The sequence below is a fragment of the Tyto alba genome, unplaced genomic scaffold, assembly GCF_018691265.1.
Source record: "Tyto alba isolate M040663 unplaced genomic scaffold, T.alba_DEE_v4.0 Super-Scaffold_16, whole genome shotgun sequence".
NCBI lineage: Eukaryota > Metazoa > Chordata > Aves > Strigiformes > Tytonidae > Tyto > Tyto alba.
Genome location: NW_024881278.1, coordinates 2,123,606 through 2,146,052, shown reverse-complemented (window position 1 = coordinate 2,146,052; position 22,447 = coordinate 2,123,606). Strand labels below are relative to the sequence as shown.

The 22,447-nt window shown below is 37.0% G+C and overlaps 1 protein-coding gene across 4 annotated transcripts in view; it reads left to right on the top strand.

The window, feature by feature from the left end:
• Positions 1-22,447, top strand: part of SPTLC3 (serine palmitoyltransferase long chain base subunit 3) — an 89,557-nt gene that overhangs the window by 26,118 nt on the left and 40,992 nt on the right. For 3 of the 4 annotated variants that reach the window (XM_042789924.1, XM_042789923.1, XM_042789926.1), the window contains 4 exons: positions 7,976-8,167; positions 9,768-9,922; positions 10,868-11,016; positions 22,074-22,198. In XM_042789924.1, the coding sequence (XP_042645858.1) occupies positions 7,976-8,167; positions 9,768-9,922; positions 10,868-11,016; positions 22,074-22,198 (621 nt within the window). The remainder of the gene's footprint in view (positions 1-7,975; positions 8,168-9,767; positions 9,923-10,867; positions 11,017-22,073; positions 22,199-22,447) is intronic. The other variant, XM_042789925.1, reaches the window with a different exon arrangement.

Here is a 22,447-nt window from a genome sequence, read left to right as displayed (position 1 = left end):
CCGTATTAGTAGACCATCCAGTGATGTGCAGAAACTGACAGCCTTTGAAGTGATACCACTTCATCGTCAGCTTTTTGGTTTGTTTGTTTATTCTTAAAGCCAAAGCTATCAGATTTGAATGATCAGGAGATATTCTAATGTGGCCAGGCAGTGCAAATCCTGTAGCTTACTGTGAGCTTTGGAAATAATAGCAAGCACTCACTGCAACTTGACACCCTGAACTATGGAAGAATTGCTGTAACCTAGGCGTTTTATGTAGTTCTTTTGTCTGATTCAACGTGCCTGGCTTTCCACTCTGTAATTGCTGTAAGGTTAAGAAATACCTTCTGGTGTTTGTAAGTGTCTCTGTGGGTAGTGAGCTTCATTGTTTTGTCTGTAATAATTTGAAATTATTAAGTTCTGTCTTTGCCCTCATGCCTTCCTTGTTACATGGAGTTGACTCCACTTTGAATTTTCTGGGATTAATGTCAGACAGAGTAATAGCTGTATCAGACATACATATTCCTTTTTCTCTCTTACTGTTGCTTGCAATGTACAGATGTAAAGCCATTAGGAGAAGAGTTTACTATGCAATTTTTTTTATCTCCCAGGTAGTGACTGATTTAAGTGACTTAATTAGTTGGTATTGAATAGTATCTGTTATGGTTTATATTGCAGTTTCTGAAACCTACAGTTCGAAGTAGTGTTTTCTTGGATTTTTGTCCCCATCATCACATTGCATTTTCATGGTTTCCTACTGGCATTTGCCCTCAGTCTGTGTGCATGACTACACTTCTGTGCTGTAAAGAGACATATGTGGCTTTTCTTTTGACAAACACTCTAGTATGATCATTCTGCAATGTGCAATTATACTTGCTGGACTAAATTCATACCAGATGAAAACATATGGTGATCTATAGGTTTTGCAAAAATCACACACGGTAGACAGTTTACTTAATAGTTGCAAATAAACATTCATTGATGGAGGAATGCACATTGCTTGTAGTGTGTGCAGGGCTAGAAATTCGTATTCTGATATACTAGGACAAGATCCTTCTTGAATTAATATAAGTATCTGCATAAAAACTTACAAAACCAAGTAGTGAAATGTGTACCTTCCCAGTTCATCTTTGTTCTAGTTTGGAGCCCTTGCCACTGCTGTCTCTAGACTTCTACCAACTTCTTTTCTTCCTGAACATTATTTCTGAGTAAGTCTTCTGCATCCTTTCAAGCTCCTATGTTGCACTCAAAAATATCATTGTAGCATCAAAGTGTTAGTCTGAAAATTATATAGTAAGGGTAATTATATAAAAGTGTTTTCTATTTAACAGTATATTTCTAATGTGCTTGTCATTTACATCTGTATTTTCATAGTATTAGTGTCATATTCAGCACTGCAGGACTTGATTATTTGGTGCTGAAAGAATTTATTATAAAGTGAATATATTGGAGTTTTATTGGTGTCAACTGAAAAAATGATGCAAGCCTGAAAGGTGAAAATCCTGCCTTTTCATACTTTTGTTGGTACTTGCCTGTCATATGCTGTCATGAATTCGTACAGACTGGAAGTTTTTAGTCAGTAATTAGATGACAGGTGATTAACAAATGAAAAACCATTTCCTGATGCTTGTGAAAAGTATGGTGATGGGACCCAATCTTCATACAAACCTCAAGCAGCACAACAGAACAAGCAGCAGTTAACACTGTTTACAGGGAGCAAACTTTTCAGAGTTCCCGAGTTGTTAAATTCTAAACTCTGGCAAGTTCGATAGCACAGGGATTCCTAAATTATTCTGAAGGTGTCTTCTATTTCCTAAACATCCTGGACAGTCTTGGAAATTTCACTCTTAGTCATCGATTGCCTTACTACCAGGTATATATTTTTTTCTTGAAAATTTAGCAGAAATCAATAATCAGTTTAAACAAGGATTCTGCAGGCACACAGTAATAAGAACTAAAGGGATTTTGGCTTGGCTGCTATTTATAGTTTGTGTTGTGTGAAGATTGTACTTTCTTGTGGCTTTATCACGTTGCAAGAGGCTGCGACCTTCATTTTAACACCTTCTAGACATCTAAGTTTCACAACTATTTTTAATTTAAATCTTGTCTGTATAGCTCAGTAAACTATGAATTCCCCATGCAGCCATTTTTGGTTTATGTTTGAGAAACTTGAGCCTGTAAGATATGAAACGTGTTGTAATAGAAAAGAGCCCACAAAAATAAAAGATATCATTGTCAGTAACTAAAGACTTTTATGAAGTAATCTTGATTTGTGTTAATAGTATATTCATTATAGTAAACTTCCAATATTCATAACTTCTGTTTCCTTTTTTCCTGGGGACTGGCTACAATCATTAAGAATCCCCCAGTGTCTAACGGATGGCAATTTTGGGAAAACGTAATAATTATGGCAGTCAACATGGTGGGTTTACAGACAACCTGACAGTTTTATTCTCTGAGACCCAGCCTTCTGGTGACAGTGATCCATAGGGGATCCATAGGGGACAGAATTGCACATCAGTCACTTCAAATGGTGACTCTCCAGAGGCAAGATCTGGGTGGGATTCATCTGGACCGTACCCTTCTCATGGCTAAAACGGAACCCTGTAGTACCCCATCTTCAGCTTCGCTCCAGAAGGGTGTGGGCCTCTACAGGTCCTGTCATCCCCATGTGGCTGTCTCACACATCCTAGGACATCTACCATCCTCTTACATTTAGGGCCTTGTCCCAGATGTTTTTCTTCTAACATCAGGGAGCAAACATCTGTTTAAAACCAAACCATCTGCAAGCAATCACATGTTGCATCCGTGATTATCAGTCTGTTCTCCCATCAGTTTTTAGCTGTAGCAACACACTGTCCTTATTTGTTCAAGATTTCAGTGCCGTCTTGAAATCTGGCAGATATTGAGCAAACATGGCTGTCACTTGGTTCACAGTTTTAAACACCTATCTCTTCATATGCATATCTGTCTTGGAAGCTTTATGTAGATCAGTCAACTCACATTGTTTTTTTTTAATAGGTTGTATGCAACAACATGATCTGATCCATAAATGGATGAAAGATTCTTCTTAAATTAAAGGAGAGTAAAATAAAGTTTCATCTGCTTCTGGATCAGATTTTATTCCTAGTAGGGAACTTACATTTAAAGACAAAGACTTTGTTATTCTCCCAATAGTTTTATTTCAAGGATATAGCTGTCTGCACCTGCTGCTGCTGTACTGGAAGTGGCCATAACAGCTCCAAAATTATTTAATTAAGGAGAGGTTTATTTGGATTTCTGGATTTATTTACAGTTTATGTTGTCTCTACAGAAAAGACTTGGATGAAAATGAGTTCTTGGGTCTTGGTTTCCTTGACACAACTCCACTCACACAAGTTTACTTCTAACTTACACCAGCATAAGTGGTTATCTCTTAGCTAGTAAATTAATCAAGGCCAGCACACAGCTTTAGTACTGTGACACTAATGTCTATGCTGTTCAATTCTTAGCTCTTGCCTTGATACAAATCTGGCTCATGCCAACTAGCACTATTCTAGAGGCTGCAGGACCTAAATGCAATGAAGAATTCTCTCCTCACTTTAAGGGTAGTACGAACAAATATTTAAATATACTTCATGATATTGAATAGCTATATTTTATTTTTCTTTGCTAGTGCAAATATCTTGATTTATAACTATTCCTTATAAAGGTGCTGCCAAGAGTGTGCTTAATAGAATACGAGATTAGTTTACATTATTATTAGAGCAAGCTATTTTGATTAAGATTGTGTGTCCATTATACTCAGTATTTTATACTGATGCCCATTCTAACAACACTGTTCAATTTGTTGCTGGTGTTAATTTCTCCATTTTAAAAAATGAAGGCATTTAGGAGGAGTTTCTCTATTAGGGTAGAGTTTCAAAATACCTTGGGGTAACTACAGAATATGGTGATCTAAGAGGTATTGCACTTAAAGCTGACTTTACTGCATTGACATCACTCCTGTTGACTTCCTTGGCATCAAAATCTTGCCCAGGAATTCTCTTGCCGTGAGTGTCTTACTGGAAGCAAATTTGCAGCTGTGGTTTAAGGCCACTGCCCAATCTGTTGACATGGGTTCTCTATAACTATGTGCTACAGTCATAAGGCTGAGCTGGCAGTGTGGCCTTTGGTATCAAGAGAATACAAGACAGCATGATCTAATAAGCTAGGCAGAGACTCAACACACAGAAGTTGCATATCCTGATTGTGTTTTTGGTTTCTGAGAAGTCAAAGAAATCCTAGATTTGTCAAACTCCATGGCAAAACATCCATTCATTTTGAATTTTATCTCTAGCATTTTGGCACTGGGTGTCTTTACATTGCATGAGTAGATTTCTTGCATTTGTGCCTGGAAGATATACTTACTCCATGGCAAACTACTGAAACACTATTTTGATGTGGAACGCCTGCACAGTTTTTAAAATAAACCAATAAAATGTGGATTGGCATATCACAAAGGGTATTCACTCGAGATTTTTAAAGGAAGCCAAGCTTAAAATTGCTGAGTAAGTCTGGGCTGCTGCTTAGGTTGGCCTTTTTGCCAGAGAAATGGGGAGTTACCAATAAGATAAGATTTTTGTAAAGGTGACCAGGGAGATGCAGGGAAATAGATCTCTTATTGTTCTCTCACATTTTCACCAATGGTCTGGAAAAAGGGGTGAGGACAAATAGGTGACAATAGGTGACAATATGTGTTGACAATTCAGAATTCTTCAAGGTAATGGAAAATTACCTCTGGACAGCAAGCACTGCAGAAAGTTGTTGCTGGTAGTAAGCAATGCTGATAAAAGAGTGGACAAAATTGCAGGTCACTAAATAGAAAACAATTAATCAATTGGAGGGATATATTGCAACTGAGGAAGGATATATTGTAACCATAAGAAATATTTCTGAAACCGTGAACTGTGGCAAGAAGGCAAATAGAGTGTTAACAATCTTTTAAAAAAAGCAACAGAAAGCAAGACAAAGCATCATTTGCAGGTGTATAAATCCATACTGTACCCTCAAGTGTTGTATGCAATTCTAATTCCTTTTCTCTGCATCTCAAAAAGGTATTACTGAACTTTGCAGAATGAAGAGAAAGTTGAGCATTAAAATATGGTCAAAATAAATTGTCAAATGAAATTATCAAGCAATTTTATAATAAATAAAGGAAATGGGAGTTTTGCAGATTAAGTTAATTATCAAAATTCACAATTCATTCCCACTGTATTTGTGGGCTCGAAAATGATGAGCAAATTCATTAACTATTAAATGTGATAACACAGTCTCAGTCTAATGAAATCTCAAAGCCACGAATTGATGAAAGTTGGAACTATATGCTAAGAAGATATCAGTCTCTGGCTTTGTTTTTAGAATCTTTGCCTAATCATCTGCTTTTTAGGATTGCTACAATTGAGGTATGGAGCTAGAAAATGTCTGTCTACTACAGGTGTTATTACAGATAATAACATACTTGTGAGCGTACAGCTCAGTAGAGCACCCAGTGTGTAACTAGTGTAACTAGGGATCTGCTGTATTTGATTTTGGTGCCAGCAACACCTTAATTACATCTATCTTCACTGTCTAGGTGCTTTAAATGCACAGTCTCCAATTCCACCTCTTCCTTCTCAAATAAAACTTTGTGATAATATGTAAAAAGTCAACAGTAACATAATGCAAAATGACAATTAACCATTCATCCACTGACCATTTAGGCTGGCTGAAATTGTTGAACTTCCTCCTGATGTTCAGTCACCCATACCCCAATGCTTGGATTTGAAGAGCTGCAAAAATCATCCACATTGCCACTCTCCAGAAGCAGCAAATACACTTGTTTCAGTTATTCCAATCCTGAGACTCTTTCTCTACTTTTTTCGTGAGACTCTAAGGGTGGATGAAATGCTCTTTGCTTTTCTGACTTCAGCTTTTAGACAAGTTGTCACTATTTTTTTAAATTTGTTCTCCCAGACTTGTACTAACCTTGGGCTATTTGAAGACTCTTGGTTTTCATCATTCACAGACTGGAGAATATGGGTCACAGTCTGACTCTGCATTCTTGGGACTTTACTACTATTGGTGCCATTTACTACTAGATGTTTATATTAAGGATAGTAGGTGACAGTGTTTACATGTTTAAATACATATGCCATACTGACTGTGTAAAACAGCAACAGCTGAAATGACAGTTCCACAACAGAAAGGTTTTACTGCGGAAGAAGAGTTTTGCAATGCAGGAGTCTGATATGAGCTTCCCTGTTCCTTTACCAGTAAGATATATAACAACAAAGCATTTCTTAATAAAATGGATAAACAGAATCATCATGCTAATTCTCTCCTCCAGGCTCAAGTGCATTATCACATCATCCCAGCTTGACAAGCAACACTGTCAGTTGAATTGCCATAGATGACCATAAGTACGCTCTTAGCCCATGACAAATGTAAGGTAGTATGATTGAGCTTAATCCTTGATGGAATACTTACTTTACCTTGTCACTGTGTGCACACAGCTGTTGTGGCTCACGTGAAATATGACTTGACCATGTATTTAACTCATCCTCATAAAATGTCTTTTCATGGCAAATAGATTGCCCTAAAAGAGCAATTAGATTGAGGTATGAGTGCCTGTGTCACATTGATTCAAAGGTCTACCCTCACATGGTGAGAGCTAGCCCTGCATTCCATCTCCCTCACAGGGCAATAAGTCTTTCCAAAGTCTAAATAAGTTTCTCTTCAGCCCTACCAGCATTTTTTTCCTTTTTTCGGTTTCCTTCAAAATCTTTACACCCTGTCTTGTGGTTAAGACTTTTTTTTTTTTTTTTTTCCCTCTCTCTCCCAAGAAAACTTTGTGAATCCAGGATTGGATAGCAAGTTACTACTGAAATCAAAATCTTTTGAAGATAAGGGCATTTTAATATTGTATGAAGATCAATGATACTCTAGGTCTGAAAAGCACAGTGAATTTGCAATTGTTCTTAATATGATTATTCTATTTCAGCTTGCTGAATTAAAAAAATAGATAAACTGCTTTTTTTGGTTCATCCATCCCACAGGCAGCAATGTATTAATGGTGTTTCTTCATATATTGGTAGTCTTGCTTTATAACATGCTCCAAAAATGTATGTCTTATGTGAGTAGAAGTTAATTTGAGAAGATTACAACTGAAAAACCTAGCTTCTTTAATTTTAACATGGAAATTTTAGAATAATTTCAACACATAGTATTTTATCCATACATGGTTGTAAATTTCTAGAATTTGCTCACAATAGGGTCACTAATTCCAAGAAACAGGGTGTCCATGTGTGTCTCTTGGTTTTTTCCCCTTCTGTTTTTTGGTCGTGGTTTGGGGTTTTTTTTAAAGTACTCTTAGAAATATGGAAGAGGTCACTGAAAATATGTTTATAAAAGTATTTGTGAAATCAGAACAGAAATAGAAGACTGGAATCATAGCTAGTTTGGATAATTCCTCGGATCTGGAGAACATCATGGTAAAAGTGCCCTATTTTAGACAGGATTTGTTGTATATAGGTTAGTTGATGCAATGGGTTACACAAGACTTCCAGAAGCAGAGTGAGGCACAGTGTAGGTGAGTTTTTAATGCTGCCCTTCCCTTTTTATAGCTCTGTCTTGCAAGAACAGAGTATTGTGGTTTCCATTTAATCACTTTTGAAATAATTGTCCAATTACACAATAATATGTTGCGAATCTTTCATAAGTTTCACATGTTTCAAAATAGGCAAGGGAGTGGTGTTGAAGACACCTGCAGTTGAGGATGTTGGAGAGTAAAGGGAAGAGACTTTCAGTAGTCAGTAACAACTGCAGTTTTAAAGGTCCTTCTCTTCAGGTATAGGTTGCATCAGCGGATACAGCGTGAGGTCTAAATGTCTCTCCTAATTTGTGTCCTATTAGAGAAAAAGAAGAGCCTCAAGGTCTAAGGTCTAAGCTTTGATGAGATGAAATATATTAATCACAAGTTTCTGTTCTGTATTTTCAGAAGAATGGCATATCAAATGGAACTCTCTACAAAAAAACATTTATTGAGCACTTTGAACAGGCACCAATGTATGTTGCTGTTCTTACTTTCCTGGGTTTTGGAGTGGGAACAATATTTGGCTACCTGCGAGATTTTATGAGAGCCTGGGGACTAGAAAAACGTAACGTTGCTACAGAGAGAGAACAACAAAAAGTATGTATGAAAAAGACATTATGTATCCACAGCTGGGTTTTCCCCTGCTTACAAGTTATGTACAATAACCTACTGAAGTAACAAGGCAGACAGCTGCTTTCATCTTAAAGAACATCGCATAGGGATGAGAGGAATGACACACACTGCAGTGTAGTTAAACAGATATGTATGAATATGTAGCTATATATATATATGTAAAATCATAATTTTCACCCAGAGAGATGTTCACCTTGTTCTGTCAGAATACTCTCAGCAAAATAAAATCTCAGTGTATTAGGTCAATCCACAGAAAAAGAAAACTCAGAAATCCCTTATTGTTAAATATATCATCTCTTCAAATCTCTTAAACCCCATTTTTCATCTTGTCCCATCTGGCTATCTTACTTTGTCCTTCATAGTGACAGGCTGTGCTAACATCTTTGTAATTGCTGACATGTTTGCTGAACTGCTGGTTATAGAGCACTCAGGAATCATTGTTGCAGCACAAAGTGAATGTAGCCTGAACTTTTGTGAGTCCTGACTTAGAAATTTTTTCATCCTGCATAGTCCTGAGTGAAACTTGCACCTCAGCAAGACCATTTGCCTTCTTACTTTGTTTGGATTTTTTTTGTTGATCCTCCTTCTCTACGCAATTTGAGCCATCATTTACAATAACACCTGGCATAATGGAGGAAAAATGAGAATAGTGTTACTGTTCCTCTTAAAAATAAAATTCTCCAAATTGTTTCCTGTTTTGGCTTTTCAAAGATGCATGCACTACTTAATGACATACCATGGTGCAGTCTTTTTATCACCAATCTCATGGAATATCCTTTTCAATTCACTTCATGATTTTGCCATTTGTTGAGCTATTTTGATACCAGTTATGCCAGTTAAATCTTTTTGCCATCCACCATGGATTGCATGTTTATTTAATTCTCCAGAGTCCCACATATGTAACTACATGCTGTGTTAATCTATCAGTTTATTGTATGTATCTAGTATGGCTATATTGCTGTTTCATATAAAACTTTGCTTAGATTCCATACCTTTCTTATACTTTAATTTTCAAATAAAATCCTTAGATAGAAATTAATTGTCAACCACACTAGTTGTCTTAACCAGCTGTTTGCATGTCCGGCCTAGGACAATAATGCCCAGATCAATTACATTGGACTAGCTTTAATCTAATGTATGCAGCATTTAATGAAATACAATGAGTTGTTTATCCTAGTTCCACAATCTTCTTCACACATAGCAAAATGCTCAGTTTGAAGCATTTGATTTCTCCAAGTGAAAGAATCATGAGTTCTCCCATTTCCAACTTTCCAAATATTGGACTGGAGTATTAGGCCAACTTGTTCACCATTGGAAAAAAAAAAAAATGCAAAACTAAACAAACAACAACAAAAAGCCCCACCCCCTAAAAAAGCCAACACTGTGTTTCAAGAGAGTTAAATTAAGGTATCTGCTGATTGGAGTTGTTTGTGACATAGGAACATGTGGCTTTTATAGCTTTCTGTTTACTAATGAATCAGTTTTTCCTTTTTAATGGGAATGACTTGGGTACAGAAGCAGACGTTTTCCTAGCAACATAACTCTGTGCATATTTTCAAACCAGGATTTTGTGCCACTTTATCAAGATTTTGAGAACTTTTACACCAGAAACCTCTATATGAGAATACGGGATAACTGGAATCGTCCAATTTGCAGTGTCCCAGGGCCACAGTTTGACCTCATGGAACGTGTTACAGATGATTACAACTGGACGTTTAGGTGAGTCAGCTTACACTGTGCAGCTGTCGACTTCATAAGAATACACCTGATACATCTGCAAAGCACAGCAAGTTGCATCTAGCTCCCTGTACCTAGTTCCTTGACTAATATACATCAGCATCTTTTTTTTCTGAAATCAAGACTGTGCTGACAATCTGTGCCCTTCCTTCTGAATATTGTTTGGAAATGCCGTATGGGAGGGACTTATATCACAAATGGGTTTTGTTTGACTGTGGCAGCACCAGTAAGACCACTTGTGCTTCATTTATAACAGACCTTTAGTCAGAATATTACAACAAAATTTGTTCTGTCCCTTGGTTAGGGTTTAAATAATAATTTATTGCATTGCATAATTGTGACTTCTTACCTAGTGAGTCTTTGGCAGTAAGTTTTAAGCAGTATACAGCTTCAATATTTCAGTGTACTGCAACTGGTACTGAGTTAACTAGGTATGGAAATTCTCTACATAGACAATGTGTAGGTTGACTGTATTTCAGCTTATTGAGAATGTATCATAGTGTTTGCCACACCATTTTCCTCATGTTTAATTTTTGTGCGTGTGTGTGTGCAAACACTCATGACTTCCTGGAAGTTGTTGACAATTTGCTTGAAAAAACATTTTCTATAAAATTGTTTCCTATATAAAGTCCTAGCTTTTTTTGTTTGTTTACATCCATAAAAGCACCATTTCACCTAATACCATTATATTGCCATCTGCAGTTTGGAATCTGGAAAACATTCTGAGCAGAATGCAGTATTTTGTCAGGAAAATGGAAAGGCAGGAAAAACTTTTAGGACGTTAAAGTATGAGGATTGTAAAATCCCATATAGCAAATTGACAATGGAACAATATTTGATGGGAAAATTGGGGGGGGGGGGTATTTTCTTTTTGTTTGGAGCTGGAAGGAAAGTTGCACTATTCTTTAAAATTTGCTTTAATTATAGGTTTACAGGAAGGACTATCAAGAATGTAATCAATATGGGTTCTTATAACTACCTCGGCTTTGCAGAAACGGATGTTAATGCTTTGAAAACTGTGACCATAGAGTTACAAAAATATGGGACAGGAATCTGCAGTACCAGACAGGAAATGGGTGAGTAAACAGCTAGATGGCCACCAAAGTTTCTGTAACTATATGCTTTTTCTTACAGATATCTTGAAGGAATTGAATAGTAAGATACTTTTTGTCACTTCAACAATTACTTGATTCACTATTAAAAGTGATGCTGTGTTTTATTCATTATCACATAAGGATTTTTTAAAAGGAAAAATATTATTGATTTGTGGAAAAACAAAACCAAATGTGTCATATAGTGGCCTGGGATTTTTAATGATGAAAGTTACAGGCTTATTTTTTAAAAGAAGCAAAATAAACACTGAGACTTCAAGAACTGTTTTAGGGCAAATTTAATTGCATCACAGATTTGTATCTGTTACCACATACAGAGCGTTCTGATTAGTAAAATGAACTTTTACTTTTTTTTTTTTTTTAGCCCATGTTCTAAGAATATCTTGTAATGTTTTATAAGACGTTAATGTGTACAACATAGAAATTTCTAGTCTGCCTCTAAGAAATACTTACAGGAGAGCTCCATCTGACTTTTTGGTTTATATGTCCTTTATGGTTTCTCTGCTTTTTTGGTTTGTAGGCTGCATGTAGTGCTATCTTCAATTGTATATTTTTACACAAAGCCTTGCATTCCTAATGGTGCAATCAGCCTGCATTTCAGAGAAAATTATTTCCAGCCATAGAAATGCAAGGGAAGGTTACTCTTCAGGCTTTATCTTTCTTGGGAGCTGTCAAAATCAAAAGAAGGTAGGTTTCCCAGCATAAGAAGTCTTTTATAGACTTTTTATTTTTTGCAGTCCAGCAAACTGAAAGTTTTTTTTGTATCTCTCAAAGTAAACTCTTTTCCTCCAGAAATCTTGTGCAAATAATTTTGTATTTAATTTGTTGTAGTCGCTTTTTTAAAAAAAAAAAAAGTGTCATTTCCAGACAAAAAATAATGCAGACCTTGTCATCTGTTTCTTATCTTGTCATAGTGGTTTGATTTGCCAATAATAAATATGTCAGTGACACCACTCAGAGAGGGTTTACAGATTGATCCTACTTTCCTTTTGTAGGTGACCCATCTGGTGATTGCAATATATTGTTTAACCTGAATTGCATGCTTGAAAGCGGTCACCATTACTAGTCATCTAAGGTACTGAAGGAACATTTCTCTGTGTCTTTTTCTCTTGGATTCTATTTTGTCTGAGAAAATTTCTATTTCTTTTCAGTATATCAAAGAATATGTCTGGTGTTCCTCATTCTTTATCTTTTGTGGAATTTTTTAGATGGAAAATTTGCATAACTTTGACTTATTCTAAAAATAATAATAATAATAATAAAAAAAAAGCCCTTATGAAAAGATTGATTCTGTCTTCAAATATTAAAAATCTTAGTATTTAACTTCATCTGGTCTGTTTTGAGAGCCAACGTATACAGATTTCTATGACTTCCTCTTTGAACTTCTGTTCAGTACTCAGTTATCTTGACAGATTGAGCAAAGTTTTAGATTCAATCTAATTGTTTTCACAACAAATAGTCCTGTGAACTTCATTAGACTATTCACAATGCAAGAATGGGCTACAAATAAAGAACGTTGTACAAGTCTTGTCAGTATCAGACTTTTAGGGAATGAATTTCAGAGAGCAGCTTGGACATCAAGACTTATTAAAATAGGAGAGCAGGGTGTTAAGACCTGACTTAGATGGTGTAGGTGAGCAGCCATAGCATTTTGTCCTAGGCAGCTAACAGAGAGCCTGTGCTTGTGAAATCAGTGGAGAGAGAGGTTGCTCCACAGAGCAATTCTGAGCAATGGTTTCTTCATTGGCCCTGGCTCTGTTGGAGCCTGTCTGCCACCAAGAACTGCCTTAACAGCTTAAGGAAAATTGCTTCTCATTAGTAGTGTGGATATCCTCTTTTCTTTTTCCTTTACCCTCTTGTGCTGCTTCAGCTCTGTTCTGGTTCACAGTTGAGCAGATTTGAAAAATTCTGTCCCAGTTATATACATATACACATACACTTTCGAGAGAGATAGGGAAGGATCTGTATGAGAGGTCTTACCTGTTTTAATTATCATTCGCCATCCTCATCTTAGAAAAACAGAACAGAACGGTTTTGTTCCTGAGCAGATAACATTTCAAAACTTTTGTTCTTATTGTGTGGCTGAGCTAAAGTGGTTTGAAGCAAAAAATTAAGGGAGCTGTAGGAGCCAAGGCTATAAATTGCCTGTGGGGTCTTGATCCAAGAGAGCACTTGAACGTATTTATAATTTCAAGATAGCTGACTTTGAAAGTACTGTTCTGCTTATGTGCATTTAAGTGTCTGGCATGGTCAGAGTTTTACCAAGATTTCTCTCAAAGCAGTAATAGGTCTCTCTTTTTGAGAAAGATCATTCCACTACTTTGAGAAGGTTTCAGAGAGAGGGTAAAACAAAGAAGAAACAAATAAAATTAATGCGAGCAACGTTTAAAAGAATACATGATGGTAAAACTGCCCTTTGTGGTCTTCTGCCTAAAATCCTCCTCTTATAACTGTGCAGACTGCGGTGTGGGTATAAAATGCTGTCATATTAGAATGTTGTTGCAGGTAGTTTGCTCTCAGAATAAGTTAATATGGATGTTTTAACGTGGTTTATATCTTTACAAAACTGTGTTTTATTAAGGAAACTTAGTGAAGCTAAACTTTTCTAAACATAAAACAATTATTCTATGTTCCCAGAAAAGTAACTTAAGACTGTGTGTAAACAGAGTTCAAAAATTAACTTCAGTGAGAACTGTGAAGCCTTTCTCATGCTTTCTCTAAAATCATAACTCATATGCTGATTGAACAGACATTCTTATTGAAGCACAAAAGCATAGGAAGCTGATAAAAGCAGTGGCTGGTCTTTGCAGATTTGTCCTCCATAAAAAGTTTTAAGGCTTTTCACTCCATCTTTAATTTCATGCTCTTTTTAAATTATAATAATAATAAATCACTTTCTTAACCATAACAGTGTAATTTAAGACACATTCCTGAGGTTTTTGTGGGACTTTAAATCTGAAAGAAAAATATTTTCCTTTTTTTAAGACCAAGTTAACTATTATCCCTTAGGAGCAAGATCTAGGGGTTATAAGTGGTAGTTCTGAGAAAGCATTAGCTTGTTGTTCAGTGGTCAGAAAACAAATCAAACACTAGAAATCATTAGGAAGTGAACAGAAAGCCAACCATAGAACTTCAGTATGCTACTGCATAAAGCTGTGGTTTGCTGTCATATTGAGTACTCTGTGAAGTTCCAGTCAAAAATATTTAGCAGAACTGGAAAGTGTCAGAGAAGGGCAACAAGGATCATTAAATGCCTCAAACTGCCTCTGGGTGAAGAACTATTGAGCTAGCTGTCTTCAGCTGTCAGAAATGCCTGTCATGTGGCTCAAAAAGAACCTAAATGAGAAAATTATAGGAATCTTTGAAATCATGTGTGGCATGGAAGAGTGGTCAGGGTTGGCTGTTCATTGTCACTTCCACTACAAGACCTACAGGGAACTGTATGAAGTTGGTAACAGGTTTCCATCTAAAGATAGGAGGCAGCTCTTCACATTGGAGACTGGCAGACACAACAACTCACTGCAAAGAAGGCAGCAACTGCGAAAACTTTACAGTCCCTTGCATTGTAGGGGAAACTGCCCACATGCAGAGGTGACATCATTGATAGTTACTAGAAATACCAAAATCTGATTCAAGACATCCTTATGCTGAAATCAATTAGGAGCTGGGATCATACTATAAATATGTTTGTCCTGCTTTCATTCTTCCCCAGACACTGATACCAGACCACTGTCAGATGAAGGATTATGGGCAAAAGGGACTTTTTGAATGGTGCAGTGCATCTTATACTAGTTGTTTAGTATTAATTTATATTATACTTACATATATATATACTTATATGCCTATGGCCATTGCTGTATAATCATTAATACTGGACCTGTGGACTAGCAAATCATTGTACAAATATGGCTTGAATCAGAAACGTGCACGTACTCATATTTTTATAGAGTTGTGCAGTATTTATAATAGAGGTAGCATATAAGGAAATAATGAAGCAGCAACCTGGATGATTTCAGTGTTTCTGAGGACACTAAGATTAAAAAGACATTAGGGAAAGAGGCTTAAGAGAGATCAACAAAAAAGACCCGCACATATGCTTGGGGCATGTCTTCCACGAGCTGTAGCTTCCATGAATATGTGAAAGTGGTTGTTTGCAGAGGATGGGCAGAAGGTAAAAAATGTTGATATCACGGTCTGATTAGAGGTGAAAGACTTTTCGGTTCTGTCTGGTACATGGGATGGAAGTATTCCCTGAAGGACTTTGGCAGCAAAAATTTAAGCATAAGAAAAATCCTTCAGAAAATTTCAGAGCACCTGGAAATGGAGAATGAGGGCCCTCTTGATCAGAGGGAGAGGCTGGGAAGAACAGTAGGATTGTTCACCCAGAATGGTAAGAGCATTCTGAGTGCACCTGAGAGTGGCAAGGCTAAAATTACCAAAGCCAGAGGAAAAGATGCTGCATCAACTCTGTGAGGTGTCAAGGGAGGATACAGAGAGGTCTGTACCTAGCATAGCTCTCAAAACTGACCATGGGTGTAATTTAACTTAAAACAGCTTTTGTTAGCAGCAGTCTCTCCTGCAGGTGCAGAAAAAGTAATTTTTTTTTATTTTTATTTCTTTGACTAGTTCATGATAAGTCAAGAAACCAATCAGGACATGAAAAAGTACTAAGTTTTGTTTTCCAGGAATAAACATTTGGTCTGAGGCAATAATTCTTAAATGTTGAAGGATTTAAGTAAGTGGAAAGTACCTATTCAATTATTTGGAGCATTTGGAACATTAGGGTATTTCATGTAAACTACCCCCAAAAAATCTTTATAATGTATTTTATTTATGTTTCATTTATTTTAATCTTCCTCTGAAAAGTGTTATTTTTTTAGCTTAATAAAAATCTAACACAGAAGAATCTAAATAAATTTGAGGTAGCATGTATTCCCTCTATATTGTGAGAAGAATGACAACTTGGATGTGAAGTCCTTTTCTCCCATGCAAATCAGTGTATTTTAATGGCTAGCGTGGGCGTTGGCTACTGATGGAGGCAGGCTGACAAGCCTTTTTTCTGAGCCCATCCTGTCATTCTTTTGTTTACATTCAGCCTTTTCTGAGCAACGTAACTTAAAATTATTGAGGGAGAAATATGCAAATTGCTATTTAACACTCTGCTACATGCTGATTGCAGATGATAATAAAATCAGTACTGTTACACATTTTTTTAAGATAAGGCAGGTTATCATGCTGTGAACACTCCTAGACTTAGCGCCAGGGCGGTGATGGGGCTGTCACATGAGCAGCTAGTAGTTCCAATGCTTTGTTTATCTAACTCACCATTATTCCTTATGGAGATGATCTACGTGAGTAACAGGAGCAAATGTGTCATTAGTGCTACTTAAGCAGCCAAGCAGGATTCCTGCCTTTTGAAATCCTTCTCCTGTGATTATGCCTTGGACCAAAAGACAAGATGGAGCCTGCCCAGAACACTTGCAGGGTGATTCATTCTGGAGGGCATGGTTAGGAGGTTACCTTTTAATGTCTAGCTTGCACTCAGTTCTAGGGCTTTTTTGTTTGTTTGCGAATTTTTTATCCTTGATTGTGATCTGATTTCTAAAAAGCAGATCTGAAAACCCATGCTAATGTTTAAGCTACAAAAGTAGCTCCATCCCCTCCGTTTTCTTCTGTTAGGTTTTAAGGTCTAATAGGAATTTATTGGAGCATTTCAAGAAGATAAAAATAGTTATTTGGCCATTCTTTATTTTATACCACTTCAAAGCTTTAATTAGGGCCAGGGCTTATTTTAAACTCAGCACTGTACAAACACAGAAATAAATGGTCCATTTTTCAGTTAGGAGAAGGAGATAAAGAACTAAAGTTACCATAATTTGCAGTTTACAAATATGATCTTAAGCAGAAATACAGCCACATAAATGAAAATTAGTATGTGTATATATATATTTCATAATCTTGGCTACTTCCTGATAGGATATGGTATAAATTAGGAAACAGTTCATGAGAGGAATTTTCCTTCTTTGTCACCTCCTATTAACATCATTTTCCTTTTTGTGCCTACCCTTTCATAAATAACTGATCCAACTTATGATCAAAGGGTGAAGTTTGTTCCTGGTATTTCACCATTGCAAAAGTATGCTTTGCAAAGCACAATCAAGGTTCTGGCAGGTGGAACTGAAGGCGTCAGGAGTAACTGAGAGTTGTGTGACCTGTTTAAGCCTAAAATATCTCCAATATATAATGTTATCTATGTACATGCAAATATTTAGACACTTAAGATACTGCCACCCAGGTTTTGGCATGAAGAGGCTGGACTTAACCTGTAAATTTTAGCCTTGTGTCTTTATAAAGGAAAAAGCAGACAAAACTGGAAGATCTAAGTTAAACTGGAAGTTTTGTTAAAATGAATCTACTCTTTTCAGAGAATCAGTAAATTACACAGAAACATTATTATATCTATGACACCTGCAACATATTTGTGGTATGAAAGCCCTACCAGCTGGTAGCAACATTAAGAAAACTTGAGCTTTTCCATTCTTTCAAATGCTTCTTCAAAACCCACTTCTTTTGGGGCTCTCTTATGCACATACAGTGTTAAATGAGGCAACTATCCAACATTACCGTGGCCTTCTCTCCCTCTCTCTTGCCAATTTGTATCATTCTACAAGTTTAGGCTTTGCTCCTGTGGTGGGCTCTGCAGGACCGTTTCACCATCAGCATCATTCACTCTCGTAGAATGGTGTAAATAAATAATACACTTTCTACATCTTCTGTTGCTTCATCCTTCTAGTAATAACTCATCCAATATTGCTTTTGTAAAAGTGTGTGTGTGTGTCAGTAATATTATTTTCTCATCTCTGGCAAGCATCTTACCCTAGTGGCTTTGTGACCTTAAGATTCACATGTGGCAGGGAAGTTTAGGTGTTTTGTTCTGTTCCCCGCCCTCCTAAGCATACCTCTGACAAACTGTCATTTTCGTAGAGTAGTGGTTCTTATTTACCTTGGTGAGTCACATCAGTGATCCATAGGATTCTCAGCTGCTGTTCACATGTGGAAATAGCTTTTATGGGAATGTGTTCTTTTTCTTTCAATGACTTGTTGCATATATCAGGTTAATCCTGCTTTTGTTTAACTTGAAGTGAGCGGATATTCTCCTGTCTTCTTGGGGTCTCAGAATTCCAAATGAAAAATTCTATTAAAGGATGCTGTTGCCAGTGTTGACAGTTTAAGCTGTACATGTCATTAACACATAAGAACCTGAAAGACTGTATTGGGCAGACCAACCAGTGGCACAAACCACTTTGTCCAAGTGTCAAAGCTAAATAATGAACTTTGTGAATCATGGGAATTGCATTTTCAAGCTTTTATCCATCTAGTATACTGACACTGATCTTCAACCCAAGAGCGTGGGTAAGCCAATGAAAGCCTGCTAAAGCAGTGTACTTCATGTTCCCTGTCCCCAGAGTGCAGCAGCAAGTAAATGGAGGGAACTGGGTCATCAGATTTTGAACATGAGGTGATTTGCTTTGAAAAGTGTGGGAATCTGTGGAGGTGTCTAACATTGTGAAAGTCCACTTTTGATAACATCTTGGATTTTACTTTCCATAACACCTATATAATCCTGAAACACAGTAACACCTACTGTACTCTATTGCATACAACTGTTTAGCAGGGGGGCAATAACTTTCAAAAGAAAGTATTCCGTTTTGTCTCTTAAACACGCAGGTAGCTTTCTCTTTTCCTTTTTGTCTTAAGTCTTTCCTGGTAAGATGGCATACATTATTCAGCTGTATCCTCATTTCTCAGGTCAAACCAAGCTGTAGACAGCATAAAAATCATAGCAGACAGAATATGGGAAAAAATTCTCATGTCTATGTATAGGGCAAGTATAGGAGGCATCTGTGTATACAGTGTGTTAATAAACATATATCTAGTGTATGACTTCTCATTCACCAGGTCACGATGCTGGTCTGAATCCAGCACAATACAAGACATTTTAAGGGTCATGATAACCTGACTTGACACTGCTAAGGTTGTATTTAATGAAGACCAGTGTAATTACTGCCTTTCTTATGTAGCTTGAAATGTAACAGCTTGTGCCGATGGAAGTTCCTTTAGATCAAATTTGCATCTGTCTGGTAGTGCTGTTTATGCATGTTGAGGTGGCTACTGTGACCAGCTGGGAACACTAGTGGATGAGCCTCATTCCAGCAGAGCACATCTGACCCTTTGTTTTCTCCACTGGAGAGAAGTGATATAATTGGTGCATCTTATATGGTGTCCAAGGACTGATGCATACTGAAGAAATCTTCTGATATGATTAAACTATAGCATCTTTTATTAAATAAATACTCCTTTTACTCTAAACTTGGGAGAATGAAAGCTAATATGCTTTATCAGCTCTACTCAATGTATATTGCTGTCACAAACCTCTCACCATCAATACTGATATGTATTGTATTGCTTCTGCAACACCTCACCTACCACCTACAACGTTGACATTATAATTAAAGTAATTCAAAACTACGGCTCATTTTGAAAAGCCTTGTCATTCAAGTTTTGGTTTTGCAAACCAAGCCCCCCACTGATTCCAGTTTGTATTCCAGGATTTGTAGGCAATAGTGATATACAATATTATCTGCATTCACTGTTAGGATTTGTAAACAATAAGTAAGAATTAGGTCACTTTCAGAATGTCTCATTCTTTATCATCACAAAATCAATAAATACAGGTCAAAAATGTGCTGTTCTTTTCTGGTTCATCTAATAGATTCTTGAACAGAATAATCTAGTGAGTCAGGCTGTCTTGTTTTTAAAAACAAAAAACAGATGATGCAACCCCAAAAAGCAATTTAACTCCACCCCAGAAGTGTCAGATTTACCTCTGGAAGAGTCAGGGACAATTTTCTCATGCCTTAAAATGCCTGCCTTGCAAAGCACACACAGCTTGTTTCTCATGCTTTCACAAACCTCTTTCTAATTCAAGCTGTGACCACAGTATAGTTGCCTTCAAGCTTCCATTTCAGACTTCATCTTCTCTTTGTGTGCTGATAGTCCTTAAGTGACAAAATAACATCTGCAGAGAACTCTAGGGCAGCTGACCATGCTGGAACCCTCAGTCAATGAGTTCTGTAACCAGGTTGAAGACTAACTGTGCCCAAAATGCAAAAAATACAGAACTAACTACAGAAATACATCCTGAGATCTACTGGTCTTATAAGTTAAGACATAGATTCTCACACATCTCTCCAGTGAGTGGCTCAACTCTGACGCTATGTGGTTTTGTATTTCATGGAGCTTGGCTACTAAGCAGTGGCTGTGTGCAGAGCCAGCACGTATCTTTTTCTATCCCGAGATCTACAAAAGCGAAAAGTAGCCATCCCCAAAGAGCTTCATGCAGTCAGCTCACATCTACTGGAGGTTCTGCAGAGCCAAATTTTCTGCATCATGTTACCTAACTTATCAGAACACAGAGCCAGAGACAGCCCAGCTCAGTGTACACCCAGTGTGATACAATGAGTGCAGAGACACTCTTGAGGCTCTGCTAGAGTTGGCTCAAGTCTAGCAGAACCCGTGCAAGCTCTGTGCAAAATCACAGCACCACTGTTCTTTACTGTCCACGTAATCCATGTTTTTCCAGAAGCCACATGATCCTTGCCTCTTATCTCCCGGGCTATTAGAGAGTTACCTGCCTGCATGCTAATTTTGACATTCTGTTTCCAAGTGAATGCCATTCTTACTTTGGATATTTAACGAGAGAAAATAATGAAAACACTACCTCACTGTAACCAGCTGAGTTAGTGCTGTTGTTGAAAGTGTACTGCTGCCTTTTTTATTTGATTTTTTTTTAAATGAGCTTTCCTCCATGATGAAGGTTAGATCATCTTTCTGATTCACCATTCTTGTTGAGATACACTAGACAACTTCCACTTTCCTCCATTCATATGCCTTTTGTCCATCACAGTGAACACAGATTTCTTGTCCATGTCAATTGTAATTCACTTTGATTATATTATTGTGACATTAATTTGTTCAGCACAAAAATTAGGAGAGGTGTTCACTTCCCTAATTTTTTTCTTCTGTTCCCTGCCTACAGCCTTATTCATAGGGGAAATGCTCTGTCAGAATCCACAGGCCACTCTCTTTTCTTCCCCACAGATCATGCTGTAAGAGTCCCTTCTGCCTTGGTACCTGCAATGCACAGCCAGGCAACCAAAGACTAGAGAGCTGGCAAGTTGAGATGATTCATTACTGTTCAAAGTTATTTGTTATCTCAGTCTCTTAACACCACTCTTTTGTTTGTTGCCCTTTGTATTTTGTCATCCTCCATTGTGAGAATTTGGAGGCTCCAGGCATTAATATTAGATAAGTAACGTGCGATAAAGAAGGTTCTCCAGTGTTGCCTTATCATTTATGTTTGCCTGTTGAGAGGAAGAGAAGAGTTATCATCAGTTATGAAGAATGGCATAGCTTTTACCTTCCAGAGTAGAAAAAGATGGAGATCAATTCTGTTTATCCATACAAAATCATAATTAAAGATTTTGTACACATACATAGGTATCCAAGAAAAAAATAAATGGAAGAATTTTGTTGCCATCAGTTTTTGCTTTCACATTCAGAGAGAACTCAAGAATGCCTAAGATGTTTGTCCCATATTTCCTGTAAAAAGGAGGTATTTTTGTCCTCATTGAAGGGGGAGGAAAAGGCAATAAATTATTCTTCAGAATAGACTTTGTCAAAAGCTGTTGTGGAAAAAGGAAGATTTTCCCCAAAGCAACTGCTTTACTACCATAACATCAACAGTATTTGTTAATACTAGTTATAGTTAGTTTACATCCTTGCTTTTTCTCGCATTATCCCACATGCACAAGATACAAATGGAAAACCTTCATTAGAACCTAATGTCATATAACTTAATGACACACTTCTAGCCTGTTCTTTTTTATGCTTTATGTCCTTACAATTAATAATTTTCACAGTTTAATGAGATTTAAGATTCCCTGTGCTTATTTCTGCAGGCACCCTAGACAAACATGTAGAACTAGAGAAACTTGTGGCCAAGTTCCTTGGTGTGGAAGATGCTATGGTGTTTGGCATGGGCTTTGCAACTAACTCAATGAATATCCCAGCCCTTGTTGGGAAGGTGAGTACTTTCTTAAGGAACATATAGAACAATCTTTTATTAATTGTCTTAACAACTGTTGCAGTATTCTGGGCACACATTAAGTGGAAAGGCTTGATCGAGGAACAAAGCTTGATATCAAGAATGCACGAGTCATAAGGCTGGTGACCTTGTGACCTTAAATATGCTCTTTCATCATTTTTTCTATCTCTGGGTGTTGCTATCATACCTACCATACCTAACATCTATTTAAGGATGAGTGATATGGCT